The sequence below is a fragment of the Cataglyphis hispanica genome, chromosome 19 (genome assembly GCF_021464435.1).
Source record: "Cataglyphis hispanica isolate Lineage 1 chromosome 19, ULB_Chis1_1.0, whole genome shotgun sequence".
Classification (NCBI taxonomy): Eukaryota; Metazoa; Arthropoda; class Insecta; order Hymenoptera; family Formicidae; genus Cataglyphis; species Cataglyphis hispanica.
The window spans coordinates 812,507-827,368 of record NC_065972.1 but is presented as its reverse complement, the minus strand read 5'-3'; the positions used below and the strand labels follow the sequence as shown (position 1 = coordinate 827,368).

At 29.0% G+C, this 14,862-nt stretch overlaps 2 protein-coding genes across 10 annotated transcripts in view; both read left to right on the top strand.

The window, feature by feature from the left end:
* Positions 1 to 705: 705 nt before the first annotated feature.
* Positions 706 to 6,675, top strand: LOC126856696 (ATPase H(+)-transporting accessory protein 2). Of its 3 annotated transcripts, XM_050605447.1 has the most exons (9): positions 706 to 842; positions 1,142 to 1,269; positions 1,520 to 1,759; positions 2,069 to 2,377; positions 2,529 to 2,615; positions 3,428 to 3,511; positions 4,080 to 4,283; positions 5,618 to 5,726; positions 6,238 to 6,675. In XM_050605447.1, the coding sequence occupies exons 1-9, from the start codon at positions 800 to 802 to the stop codon at positions 6,315 to 6,317; spliced, it is 1,284 nt and encodes a 427-aa protein (XP_050461404.1). In that variant the 5' UTR covers positions 706 to 799; the 3' UTR covers positions 6,318 to 6,675. The 3 variants fall into 3 exon arrangements, with proteins under 3 accessions (XP_050461404.1, XP_050461405.1, XP_050461406.1); XM_050605448.1 differs by lacking the exon at positions 3,428 to 3,511; XM_050605449.1 differs by lacking the exon at positions 4,080 to 4,283.
* A 724-nt stretch (positions 6,676 to 7,399) lies between these two features.
* The window catches only part of LOC126856702 (uncharacterized), a 55,593-nt gene continuing 48,130 nt past the window's right edge, over positions 7,400 to 14,862 (top strand). Inside the window, exons 1-3 of one of the 7 annotated variants that reach the window (XM_050605458.1) lie at positions 9,202 to 9,595; positions 11,936 to 12,252; positions 14,111 to 14,265. In XM_050605458.1, the coding sequence (XP_050461415.1) occupies positions 14,187 to 14,265 (79 nt within the window). In that variant the 5' untranslated portion in view covers positions 9,202 to 9,595; positions 11,936 to 12,252; positions 14,111 to 14,186. Of the gene's footprint in view, positions 7,544 to 9,201; positions 9,603 to 10,337; positions 10,357 to 11,935; positions 12,800 to 14,110; positions 14,266 to 14,862 lie in introns of those variants that run through there. The other 6 variants (XM_050605457.1, XM_050605456.1, XM_050605460.1 and 3 more) reach the window with 6 other exon arrangements.

Sequence of the window (14,862 nt, the reverse complement as noted above, 5' to 3'; positions counted from 1 at the left end):
GGTGCATAAAAACTATTATTTCTAAATGCATTTGCTAACAAAAAGAAATCACATTAATATATTTAAATTGTTATGGTTTGGCCCATTCATACAACCAGGGTTGCAAATAATTAAATCAAGTCTTAATCTAATTCACGAGTAAATCATAAATCAATTTTTAATTACTAATTACATAAACTTTAATTTATAATTCAAATTTGATTTGTGAATTACACAAGCTTTAATTCACAAATGATTTTGAATCGTGAATTGCCCCGGCTTTAATTCATAATTCAAATTTGATTTGTAAATCACATAAGCTTTAAATCATAATTCAAATTTGATTAGTCAATTACATAAGCTCTAATTTATAATTAAAATTTTATTCGTGATTTTTTTAAGTCACAATATATTGATTTATCGATCTATAGATCGATAGATCGATAAATCGATATATCGAAAATTTAAATTTCAAAAATTTAAATTTTCGAAAATTTAAATTTTTGAAATTTGAATTTTCGATATATCGATCTATTGATTTATCGATTTATCAATAAATATACATATAGAGTTGCAGCTGGTTGAATGTGCTTCTTTTATGGTATAAAATAATTCGAGAGAAAAAGAGGGTAAACTCAATGGTGCATTTCTGTCTTTCAAGCGCATGCGCAATTGCGTAATTGATTCTACGAGCATGGAAGACAATCTATTCTTATTATAACTATAGCCACATGTGATCTGACGTTGTCACATGATCATGTCCGAAATTGATCGACGTTAAGGGAGTGTCTTCTGAATTTAATAGTTTTCTCAGGCAACAATGTTTCGGCAATTGTTGTTTCTTTTCGCCATTCTTGCCACAGGTAATTCTTTTTTTACTTTTAAGATAACTTTTTGAAAACAATCGAAATGTTTCAAGTTTGCCGTGATTGAATTTCTGGCTGCGAGAATCAATCCGTTTCCAAAGTAAACCAACACAAAACATTCAGAAATGTATTCAAACTTATTTTGCAGTGAGATAATTCTTTTCATGAACTTTTTAAGTATTTTAAATTTTGCATTTGTTAAAAATTTGTGTTTGTTTATTTAAGCACTTGTTCTTATAATTTGATTATCTTATCTTTGATATCTTATATTTGATTATCAATGTATTTGCTTTTAGTTTATGCCAGTGGCGAATTCGTCGTTCTTCATTCACCTGATAGTGTAGAATTTACTGTAAATGGAGAGATTGAGCAAAGCAGTCTCAAGGAGGTCTTATCCGCAGCTCTTGGTTATACTGGGAAGCAGGTACATGAGTATCTTCAATCTCTTAATAGAAATGTTGGATTGTGTAAATTCTTAGATGTGTCGCAGAGCTTTATGAATATGTAAAACATTTAAATTATAAAGTTTTAAATTTTTGTTTTATTAAATCAATAAAAAAAATTAAATTCTTCAAAGCTCTATTTTTAAAACTTGGAATCTTTAAAGTTTTTGTTTTGAATATTATATCTATATTATATTTGAAGATCTTTACTAAATATTTGTGTTCTTACAGAAAGATGCAGATCACAACATTGCTATTTGGGATCCGTTTTCAATTCCCCAAGCATTGGTTGTTATAGCGTGTGATGGAATGGAGATGTTACCTCCTATGGAAGACAAGAACAAAATCACATATTCTTTGATTGTTGATGAAATGGAAGAGACCACCTGGCAAGCAATTAGAAGCAGAATAGAGGAACGAAGCAATGATAACACTTTGGTCAGAATTAATTTAAGCGATGGAGTTGATGCTGTAAGTACTAAAGTAGATAAAGAATTAAGAAAATTAAAAAAAATTTCTTCTACATTCCTAATTTAATATCTCATTATTAAACATGCATGTATTAATATCTTCATTATATTAAGGCTATTTTATTACTTTTTTTTAAGATGATATTACTATAATATTATGGTGTCTCCTCGCTTTCTTTCTTCCTTTTTTTGTTTCCATTTTAGTTTCTAAGGAAGATTTAATAATCAGTACTTTTACTTTGTTTATATCTATATTTTGTTTTGCCTCTTAATTTTTTATTATATTCTAAATACTCTCTTTTAAATACAGCTAGGCCAATCGGCTCTCGGCGAGCTGAAACCAACTAACATAGAGAAATTAAAGTTTCTAAACTTGGAAATTGAGGAGGATCGCAAATTCGTCGAGGAGATGGCTCTTCTTCATGCTATTGCTGATAATGCGTCCTCTGCGAAAAAACATGACTCTGGCACAGATGTTTATTGGTTGGTGGTTTCAGCACTTAGAGCAGTTCTGGATCTTCATGGGAACACCTCGGCAGTGGCCAATGAGGCATATATGCTACTAAATGATGCAATGGAACATGTATCTAAGGCTTTTGTGAATGCTTATGATGGCAAGGTACATCAATTTATTCCAGATTTTATTTGTAATAATCATAATTTGTCTTGATTCCTTTATTTTTTTATTAATCATCAGTCTATTTTTATGTTAATTATATGTAAATACAATTATAGATTCTCACATATTTAAATCCGGATGTCCATTCTAGGTTGTTATTTCGGCATTCACGAATGACGCAAGCAAGGTGAGGAACGCCCGCTCGGTGCTTCTTGAGAGGCAGCGTAGAGATACTAAGGTAAATGTTAATACTTAAATTCTATATACATTTTACAATCTCTCTACTATATTTCAAACAAAATTATGTGAAAATATTTAAGAGTATTGACTGAGAAAAAGATTTTAAAGAAGATTTATGACAATATTTAAACAGAATTGATAAATTGATAACAATCTTTTTAATTATCAATGTAATTACATATAATTACATTATAATTACACTTTTGTACAAGATGATATATTTAGGCCTAATTAAACTGAATTATTTTAAATATTATAGAACAAAAATCTGTTGAGAAAATATATATATAACTTTGTGGAGACATTTCTTATATTCATTTATCAAAATAAAAAGAATATTAAAAAAATAAATATTTGAATAAAATAAAAATAAATGCATTAAGAGAGAATTATGAAAAAATATATAATTAAAAAATTTTCTATTTATTTATTTTTCATTATACCATCTGTGTCAGAACAAAGCTAATTATTTACAATCTCAAATTATTTTCTGTATTATTCCAGCGATTTTATGATATTGCTACAATATATTTTATTAAACATTTATATATGTATAAAACAGCAAATTTTGTAACTGATTTTCTAAGTAAGTGTTATACTTTTTGCTAATTGATTAGTTTTTTTATTTTTTTATTTAGTATTATAATAGGAAGGAATTGTCAAATAAAGATGAATTATAATTTAACAATCGCCAACAGTTAACTTCAATTATTCGAAACTGTTAAACATAGAATCGCAATATTAGTTCGCTAAAATCTATCTATATTTTATCTTGTATCATTTTTATAATTATTACGGGATATTTTGTAGGCTTATAAAACTAACAGTGTTAAATCCGCTGGTGGCGCAAAGGGAGCGCCAATTAGTTCAGACATTAATAATTTTTTCGTCAAGGTATCGTGTCGAATTACATTGCATGAACTATTACTTGATTGACAGTGTTTTTTTTCCGATTTAGAGTATTTAGTAGTTTTTTGCATGAATCTCGCGAACACGACGAATTACTCGAAATACTGTAATCAACGAAAACTTACAAATTTACTTGTCATCAACCGGCCAATATCTATCTACATCGTGTTCCCTTTTTTTTTAAATTTTTATCGTATAATTTTTCTAATTTGTGGAATTTTTTTAGCAAGTTTCTGAAGCTCGGCAAAACAGAGATACTTGCCAAATCAAATTCTTGATATTTTAATATCCTTAAATTTTGATAAATAATTTTGTTAAATAAAAGCTCGATCAATTTAAATTGTCGCTAATATTTCTCGATCTCCACGGAACTTGATAAATTTAAATATATGCTATATAGTAAAATAACATTCTAAAAATCAATAAAATTTAAAGCTCAAAATAGATAAATCAAAGTACTCATGGAATTAAAGTCCTGAAGTTCTGGTATCTTCAGAGTCTTAAAAACTGGTGCTTTAATCACTACTGAGATACTGAACAACACTGATTATAGCAAGACGGCGAACAAGACGAGCAAAATAATAAAAAGGATGAAGAGGAGATAGATAATATGAATAGTACTAACGAGCCCAACACTGTCGACAGCACTACTGAACGTACGGGCGTTCAGGATGATAACGGAACGTCGGAAAAGTCCGTCCTGGACTCCGATAATAAGGAATATAAGATAGATACTAACACACAAACAATAGGACAGGTACATATTAACATGCATCACAATCGATGGGTCTAGGGGAAAATCAGATAGGTCTATCTTTTTTTATATTTTTATAATTTTTTTTTTAATTTTCACATTTTGATGTCATTGTGATCACATAATATTTATTTTATTGATTTTGTAAAATTGAGATTATATATGATATGTATGATATATCAAGAGAAAAAAAAAAATAAATTCATAAATGTCATGAAAATTTAATTTTTATTTTATAAATAAATTTATAAAAAGAAAAAGAAAAAAAAAGAAAACTTAATAGATATAATTCTACATTCATGATGACATTTATAATAAAGAGAGATAGGAGTGAAATGAAATAATTTAAATAAGTTTAAATAATCAAAAGTAAAATTAAAAAATTGTACTAGATAAAAATTAAATTTTTATAAGTTTAAAATTGTGGAAAAGTTATGAAAATATGACTTGTCAAATTCTTTCCTGGGCCCTTCCATTGTTTTCGTTCTGCCAAACCTTATATACAGGATATTAGAACACCTGAGTTGTAAGGAAAGTAATTTAGTGTTTATGAAATACTTTAGTAATACCAAACAAAAGCCTTAACAAAGAATTTTTCGACACTTATTGCCAATTTAGCTTCAATTTCTTAAAAACTTTTAATTACGTGACTTTCGCTTGCATTGAAGCTGTAGTCTGCTATTGATGTTAAATTATTAATGCTTATATAACGCTTAATCATAGTGATTTCTTTAGTTAGGCAGCGAGTTTTAGATAGCGAATTTTTTTATCGTATCTGTGAAGCAGAAGGATGTAAGTCCAAGGAGTTACTTTTTACATAAAGAAGTTTAATTATTATATTATATCAATATTATTGTATATATAAATATATATAAATATATATGATAGAGAACATATAATTTCGAGCTTGTTTCCTTCTTCTTCTCAAGTGCAAAATTATAACTTTGCATGAAGATTTGCCGTGTTCGATATTGCATGCGTATATTTTAATGACGAATTTACAAATGTGGCGACTTTTAATTGAATCTTTTTGGTGGAAAAGATTTAATTGTACATCTAATTAGCAAATATCAAGGGTGATCTTATTGAAGGGGTATCTTATCGACGAATCCTAGACTTTTGAAATCATGACATATGGGATTAATTAAATGAATCTGTGCATCAATATTTTGCTGAATTTTCTGATCTCACTCATTCGAGCAAAGTGTATAAAAAGCGTAGATTGCTATTTAGTAAATTTAGCAAGTATACAGAGGCATTTTTATAAAATGGAAATTTGTAGGTTCTTCGTAGACTGCTCTTGTCTGTTCGGCGTTACATCGATCTTTCTGTTTCAGCCTGAATTTTCCGGCCGTTCGAAAACTTACACAGAAAATTATCCTGTCATCTTCAACATACTGCTGTGGTTTGGTGTTATTTTCTTCTTCTCGCTGTTAGCCATTTGCAGTACGTATTTTCTTGGATGTGGTATTTAGCCCAGTGCTTGAGAATTAGAGCGATTTATTTTCAATATAATTTTCAATAGGATGAAATTTTTGTGCAGGCGCGAAGTATACTTGAAAAATAATATTTAAAATGAATGTTTGCTATATATTTTATAAATTATATCTATGAAATAAAATACAAAATTATTTCGACGTCTAAAAAAAATTGGCAATGAAAAAATTTACATAATTTCTTAAATTTTTTTAAATTATAATCCAATTTAGCTACAATGAGAAAATAGAAGTTTTAATCTGAAATGCTTAATAGCTTTAATGACTTTAAAAGATATTAGTTTTAAAAACCTCTAATATATATATATATATATTGTATTAGAGAGATTTCATAAAAAGAAACCAAGAATTGTGTGCTGAGATAAATTTTCTTTGGTATATTTAATCTAAAAATATTTATTATAAATCTCTTGATAATGAAATCTCTCTCGAAAGCGATAGTCAAGTCTTGATATTTTCAGTCGCCATCGCGGATATGGATCCAGGACGGGACTCTATCATTTACAGAATGACATCGAACCGAATGAAGAAAGACAATTAAAGTGTGAATATATATAGTTGCAATTTTGTGATATGTGTTCTGTGCGAAGTATACTTATCGGAGCACTCCTGTATGCGTAATTTATTAGCTAGCTGGAGAGAATTCAAATAGCAAGGTCTATTGCATATTTCCGTATCATGTAGATTCTGTAAATTGATTGACTCAATTATCCGAGTCACACATTAAGTGGCAAACATATAATTATATCTCATTTTATTCAATCACATATATGTGACAAAATAATTGTTACATTATAAGAGTTGCGCAAATTTGTATATTCCCTTGAAAGCCAATAAAAAAATTGGCTACCCTAAATATAATGTAATTACCCAAATTAAAGCATTTTAATTGTTGAAAATGTATAATCTCAATGAATTAAATCTCCAATGCTGCAACATTCGAAAATAATTCTTATGACATTTGTTGCGTTTCTAATGTCGCAAAAAAATAGAAATCACTCTCGGCTGTGTGCAGCATTAAAACCTTAATTCTCCAAGACTTTATAGCAATTTTTTTATCTCTGTGTATGTATCATATTCGATTTTCGAAAATCGAAAAAACTCCGCTTATTAAATTCAATGACACGTGACATGTTATTACGTGGTTTATTTCATGTTATTGCGATAATGCATAATACATTATTCACATTTTTCACGTTCAAAAATAAATTGTGAATATGCATGAACATCAGAAATGCTGGAGAATCATGTGTTGGATCATAAAATCAGGAATCAAATGTTGAGTCATGATATCAAAGTACGCGTACAAATTAATTGTTTTTATGTTTTTTTTAATTTTGTGCGTCATACACAACGTGCAAACAATTTTACCGTGCGAAAAGGACGCGCGATACGGTAAACATCAGTGTGCGCATGTCACGTGACTTTTGAATATAATTCGCAGCATTTCGTGCATCCCGGCACAAGTAGTTCCACCTTACTTTCGTACGCATTTACTGAATTTGCTCCTTAGATTGTGGATTATTTACATATTTATAAATGTAAAGTAAAATTAAATAAGAAATAAAGTTTAAATTCTCGCGGAAAATCCGATTAAAATTTGGATCATTCGTGCCCGACAGACGGGTTTTTACGCTACCTGACGAATTCGAATACGCGCCAAACTTCGTATCGTGCCATATCGAGTCGTGCCGTGTCGGTGCAACGATCGCCCTCCTCATCTCTCACGTATTTTATTCACTGAAAATCAAAATTCTGCCCAGGCAGGTGAGTACCAGATGTACCGAGACGAAAGACGAACGATTGCCATAATATTTGATTAATCGAACGTTCTATCGCCTCGTCTTTCTTCGACATATTTATATCTGAAGTAGCGAGTATGATGAGGTCATAGCGTCGTAAGTTAAAATTTCCACTACTTTCCATCGTTTGGAGTGTTAATCATCAAAACATCTTTCGAAATGCATTAAAATTTTTAATTTCATATCTTTGAAAATGAATTCTATTACACATTGTCAGACGGAGAACTTTATTAATTATATCAAACTGGGATATTGATCTCATAGATTGTGGCTTCAGCATCAAGTTGATGTAAAGAAAGCAATCGACGATGGGAAAGCGAGTTTATGTTTATACATTTATTATGCTTCATTAGAATAACAAATTTCGGATAAAAAAATGTTTTGCATAGAGAAAAATACTTGATATATGTACAATATACCTAATTTATTAACATTGTAACATATATAATTATGTCCTATTTTCTCTCTCTCTCTCTCTCTCTCTCTCTCTCTCTCTTTCCCTTTCTCTCTCTCTCTATCTTTCTCTCTCTTTTTACGCCGCGATTACACAACTTATAAATGTATCTCTGATTTTTCCTAAGTATCTTACCTTGAAATACTTTGTTTCAATGGATTTGTATATTATTAGTCAAGTCCGCGATTATATTTTCTAGGCGCGTGTGTGTATATGTGAGCATATGAATGTCGTAATACATATACAAATAATTATATCGCGCATTTTAGTTCACATTTCTAACGATCAAATATAATAAATCTCCCCTTCTGACACTTTAAAGACATTAGTTTCGACATTGGCAGGATTTTACTTTTTTTTTTTTTTTTTTTTTTAATAAAATTTAAATCTGTTTAATATAAATATAATATATAAAATCAAACATAACTAATAATTTTGTATCGTTTTTTATCATTTTTGTATTCATAACAATATACAATTATTATCAGCTTCTTAATGACAATCGATTATTCTTTGTGATTATTCTTTCATGATCGTCGACAATGATACGTGCTATTTGAAGCTCATTAGCATATGATGACACATGTAGATACGCGCGAAAGTTTATTATAATTTTATTTACTTAAAATAATCGAAAGATATTACATGGAATCGGACTTCTTATTTTTACGTGATGCTTTTTAATGATTAAAATTGCGATAAATGTATTTGATATAGTGCAGAAAATTAGGCAAAAATCTGAATTATATTAAAAATTCGCGAAATTGTTGTTTATAATTTTACAACAATCACACAATAAATTAATATATATGCATATGTATATGTAAATATGATTTAATTTTAAATGCATATAATAAATAAATAAATTAATATGTTAGATCGTTCTTCACTTTTATCACGCGATATATATTTTTTAATAATTGATATCTAAAGAAATACGAGATAAAGAAACTTGAAAAGAAGAAAAAAGAACTTGGAAAGTAAACAGTGTCGAAAGACAATAACGTGTGAATGGAATGTGATTAAATTCTTTCCGCAATCATCTCTTAATTTTTCTTTTTTTTCTGAGATAACCAGTACAAAATATCTTTATCTGAAATCCGAGTCGTATCAAGGATCCATGATATATAGATGCTGCACGCAGTAAGATCTGAGGTCGACTCCTCTCGGCGAAGGTTTTCACCCCACTTTCGGCTCGATACAATCCCCTCTACCTACGCTCTCGTTGCGTACCCACCCCACCTTAAGTTCTCCAACAACACCTGTCGTTACGACGGCGAACGTCTGGCTTTCCGCTAGTCTGACGTATATACGGTTGTCGTAGGTTCTCCCGAGATTCTTGTCGCGTGTAGTGAGTCCTGTCGCCTGCGCATTGATTGTCGTTCTCTTTTCCCAGCGCGATTTATTTATTTTCTTCGTTGCGCGTTAGTCGCGTGGCGAGGTGTCGTCCGGGTGCGTTGTTTGTTATTGTTATTATTATTGCGTAGAAAAAAATTGTGTCGGAATCAATCACGAACTTTGGGTCCGAGGGATGTCTTGCAGTGATAGTGTGGAAAAATAAGGGTTTGTTGTATGGAAAAATATGAAAATAATTTGAAGTGAATTTAAGACACAATCCTGATTTCAAACAAATGTTAATTTTGCTGTATTTGGCGAAATCTCAAAGACAATAATCCAAAAATTCAAAATTGATCTTAATAACGTGCGAGCAGAAATTTGATTGTCAGATGCGACAATTCAAATGAGAGAGATAATAGTATGATCGTATCAAATTTTTGACGCATTTCTTTTATTGCAAGATATTTTTAATAGATCCTAATAAAATTTACGGGCGGAAATTTAATAAGGTTTAACAGTATCAGTTTTAGAATTAAGTTTATATGTGCGTGTGATTTAAATTTTATTTAGTGTCTAATAAATTGAAAATTGAAAAAGAAAATCTCTAATATTCTTTTAAATTATTTCCGTTTTTTGCATTTTTAAATATTAATTTAACTTATTCTTCGAAAAACTCGAAATCAAAAATTCTTGTTTGTGTTAAAACATAACTTTTTTACGAAAGTTTCATTAAGTTATTGTGTAAAGTAAGATTATATGAATAATTGTGTGAATTATCTATATATTAATCTGCATTTTAAAAATAAATTCATTGCAAAATTTTAAAAGAATTATAAAAATTAGAGATTAATTAATTATCGCGGAAAAGTGTACATTTTATACCCTGCGGGATCGGGAGAAAATCACGTGATGCCCACATTGTCGTGCTACTTCAAGACCAGTCATACCTGTAATTCTGCATCCACCACGTGGTCGATCGCAATCTTGTAAATATACTTATTGCACCGGCAATCACCTATGATCTAGGAAAATATTGTCTTCTATTGTATCAATCAATATTTGTCTCGATGTAATTTATATTAATATAAAATATAAGATCGGATTTCTTATCAAGTATTGTCGATACAATGTTTCCGTAAAATTTTTTTGAATATATAAAATAAGGAAGAAATCAGAAACTATAAAAAAGAAAAAAAAACAGAGAATTTCAGAAAAAGATAATAAGATATAAAAAAAATTAATTAATTATATATTTACATATATTGCAAGAGAAAATAATTTAATGTTTTATTCATGTTAGAATATATATATACATACATACATATATATATATATATATATATATATATATATATATATATATATATATAACTTATCGCGCCTATATGAAATAAATATTAAAATTCTTATACAGAGATAGTTTTATATATTTAGGATTAATGAGAGAGATAAAAGCTTTTGAATTCTAATGGGAAATTCAGTTCTTGGAAATCATAAAATTTGAAGATGGCTATTAATGATTGAATTTGTAATATACTACATGTAATATACTGCTGATGTTTTCAGAAAATGTTTAAAATTTTATAACGATAGAAATAGTGTTGTAATAACAGAAAATGTTTATTAATGTCAATAAGTACTGTTTTTTTTCCATACGTCATCAATTAAGAAATAATTTGTTAGTAGAGTGATTTATGTGATTTGCGCGCGCATAAGAATTAGTGTATGCGGGGAATATTAATTAGTTTAATGATGATTTGAAACAACTTAGGTGATGACTTGCATGAAAACGGCTAACTTGGAAAAAATGTAGGCAGATCGATATATCAAATTAAAATCAAGACAATGTGAGATTTCTCGATTTACTTCCGAGAAAAAATGATGATCAAAGAAATTTTATAGGAAATAGAAGAAAATTGTAAAAAAGTTTCTTTAAAAGATATCTTTGAAATTTTAATACTCGTTTTCTTCTTTTTTTTTTTAAATACGTATCTCACAGAGAAGAGATTATTTGAACAAGAAATGTTTATCGAGACATTTCTTATAAAAGAAATATTTCTTAGAAAGACTCGGCAAAAAAATTCACGAAAAAAAATGTCGAAGAATAATTCTTTAAATAACAATACTTTTTAAAAAGAAGCTTTTGAAGAATATTTTTATGAAAAGACACTTGATGAAAAAGTTTGAAAGAATGGATTATTAATAATTAAGAAATACTGAGAAAATAATTATATATATGAAGAGGCTGTTTTAAAGAATTCTTTGAAAATATTTTAAGAATTATTTAAGAAAATATTTAAGAATATTTTGAAAACATTTTTGAAGAGAAAATGTCAATGAATAGTCTAGTCTCTCTATATTAAAGAGAAAGAACACACACTTCTCTCTCTCTCTCTTTCTTCTCGCATAACAATTATCTCTTTTCCTTAAAAAAACTTTTTTCAAAAAAAAACATTCTCCGAGAAGTGGTCTTTTATTCTTATAACTTTTCTTCTCTTTGCTTTTCGATCATTGATCGGTTGTTTCTTATTTTCGAAGCTAATTTCTTTCTATTTCCGGATTTAGTGAAGATTGGTGCTTTATGATTGCTGATAAACGAGGATGATACTCAAGAAGTTGTTTGCGCGAACATCGCGAGACGTCGCGACGCTGGGTCGACGAATTAAGCGTCGCGACTTTGGTTTTACGTAATGTTGATCCACTGCTACTGCTACCAACACCGTTGGGGGGACTTGTCAAGGTCACGGATCACGGAAAACGCACTGCAGGTCCGTAACGAGACATCGTCGCTGAAGCTACCATTGATTCTACTAGTCTAGTGAAGAGCGAAGAGTTTCATAAGTCAAGAGAACGGAAACACTTGAAGAAATTCGTTAAAAAAGGTGATGAAGTTAATAAATTTGAGAGATTGGAAAACAGATGAAAAACGAGAGAAACACTGAGAAAGAAAGAAATCGGAGAAACTGAAGAACTGAGAAAAATTTGGGAAAAAAAATGAGAATTGAATAACATTTAACGTACACATATATGCAAAATTAGAAAAGTTATAGGAAAAAAACGGAATTGACTAAAGGGAGAAAGATGATGATATTGAATAAAAAGATAACATGCGGGGAATAAAATATAAAAATAGAAATTGTGAAAAAAGTGAAAAATGCTAATTAAATGTCAAGACATAAGATTGATTCTTCATTTTTTATAAATATTTCTTTTAAATTTTCTGCTCGATTCAAGCTAACATTCAAGTTACACAGTAGCATTGGTTCTTAAATTATTACGGAAATAAAATTTAATTAAGAAGATATCCACGCGCATGCCTTTCGGAAGAAATAAAGCTGAAAAAGAGATATCATCGGACATTTTCGAAGAAAATACCTAACAAAGCTCGAAGGCGATACTTCTTGCGGGACCTTGCTTGCGCAAAACGTCGTAAGTGTCTTTTCCTGTCTAGATATCATCGGGCACGTCTCTTCGCAGAATATTTTTGGTTCGCATTTGAGTAACCTTTGGAAAAAAGGCGTCGCGGAAATTCGTAAGAACATACACGCTTAAAATTTCGAATGGAATTGAATTTGTTCGCGCTGTTGTTGTTGCTGTTTTAAATCTCCAGAGTCATGATGCCTCTGTCGCAGATTCGTTGCGATTTTCAGTTCACGCGGACGCGAAATATCAATACTCGCGGATCGAGATACGATTTTTTTTCTATCGTGACAGATATTTTTGCACTCGTAGATTATATCGTAAATTGCTAAATTGTATCGGACAATTATTCTACTTCTGCGATTTAATGAATTTGTCGTTTAACATCTAGTTAAATTTGATATTAATTTAATTAGAATTTGATATTAATTTAATTAGAATTTGATATTAATTTAATTAGAATTTGATATTAATTTAATTAGAATTTAATATTAATTTAATTAGAATTTGATATTAATATAATGATATATAAATATTTTTATTTTTAATACAATTTTCAAAAATATTTTTCATAAAAAATATTCCAAATTATTATTAACTCTATATTTTCTGTTGAATTTAAACCGAATTGTCGTTTGCAAAAATAAAACAAAAACGAGCGATGGAAATTTTTTATACAAAGTGTTATTTTCGATTTTGAAAATTGAACAATTGAAAATATTTTTGCGTTTTTAAGTTTAACATAATTATAAAAATGTAATTCCAATAAAAAATAAATGCGATTTTGACATTTTTTTTTGTTATTATTTGTTTAATAATTTAAATTATTTTATTAAGTTAAACGTACGTTTTTTATTTTTATTAATATCTATTTTTATATATATGTTAAGGATGAGTTTGACATATATATAAAATTATGATATATATGAAATTTAGTACATAACTGTATGTATTGATAATTATATATAATTACCGATAATTATTCATAATATAATCAATTAATTATATTTACAGTAACATATATGTATATTTCAACATTATATATTTTAATTATGAAGAAAATTTGTTTATATTCAAACAATCAATCCTTAAAACTAAGTCAGAATTAAACATAAATTAGGCCAAAAATTCTCTGTTATTGCTTTATAATATCAGATATATTTCTAATTAAAGACGAGATTACATTGGAATTGGAACTACTATTTGTGTAATTAAGAAGTTGCAAATATTAGAAAAGTTGTAATGATTTTTTTACATTGTACTCGCTAAGAAAACTCAACACTTAAGTGTCGCAAAAATAATGCTATATTTGTCAATCAGGTGATCGCAACGGCGAAGGACGCCGGATGCTTGACGTCGCGACGCTTCGCGGGACTTGACGAGAACAGACAGGACGATGAGCGTCAGAATAGTTGTGAGTGTCACCGAGCTTACAAATATGGATGCCAAGGATCGCTATCTCGTCGAAGGCATCGGTAAGTCTTTTCTTCAAATTTTCTATTCCGTAAAAATAGTATTTTTGATATGATCATTTTGCAAAAGAAAATGAATAAAAAAGACTTCTAATAAAACAATCTCAAATTATATTTTGGCAAAACTATGTCGCACAAACAAAGATTTTTTATCGACACACATCGTGTTGATAAAAATCACAATAATATTTACCTTTTATTTATATTTATTGTACATCTAAATATTTGATTACACACGCGAACGATTGCATGAATGTTCGGTCTCTGTCTTTAAATAAAACTAGAGATACACATAATAACCGTTTGAATCGAGAATATATGGAAGTGATTGTTACTTACGTAAACGACGTTTTACGACGTAAAAGGCGACACTGTCAGATAACAAAATATAAGAATAAATCGGATTTTTATATGTAACGCGTTCTCATATCCGAGAGAGATATCATTCTGCATCATTTTTCCACATAGATCGCGTGATTCATTAATTGTGCATTTTCTTACTTGCGTATACTAATTGAAACACATATATTGTGTTAAATTTTAAACTATTGCAAGGGAAAAACTTCGTCGGATCGCGTTCGCCAAAATATACATACGTTG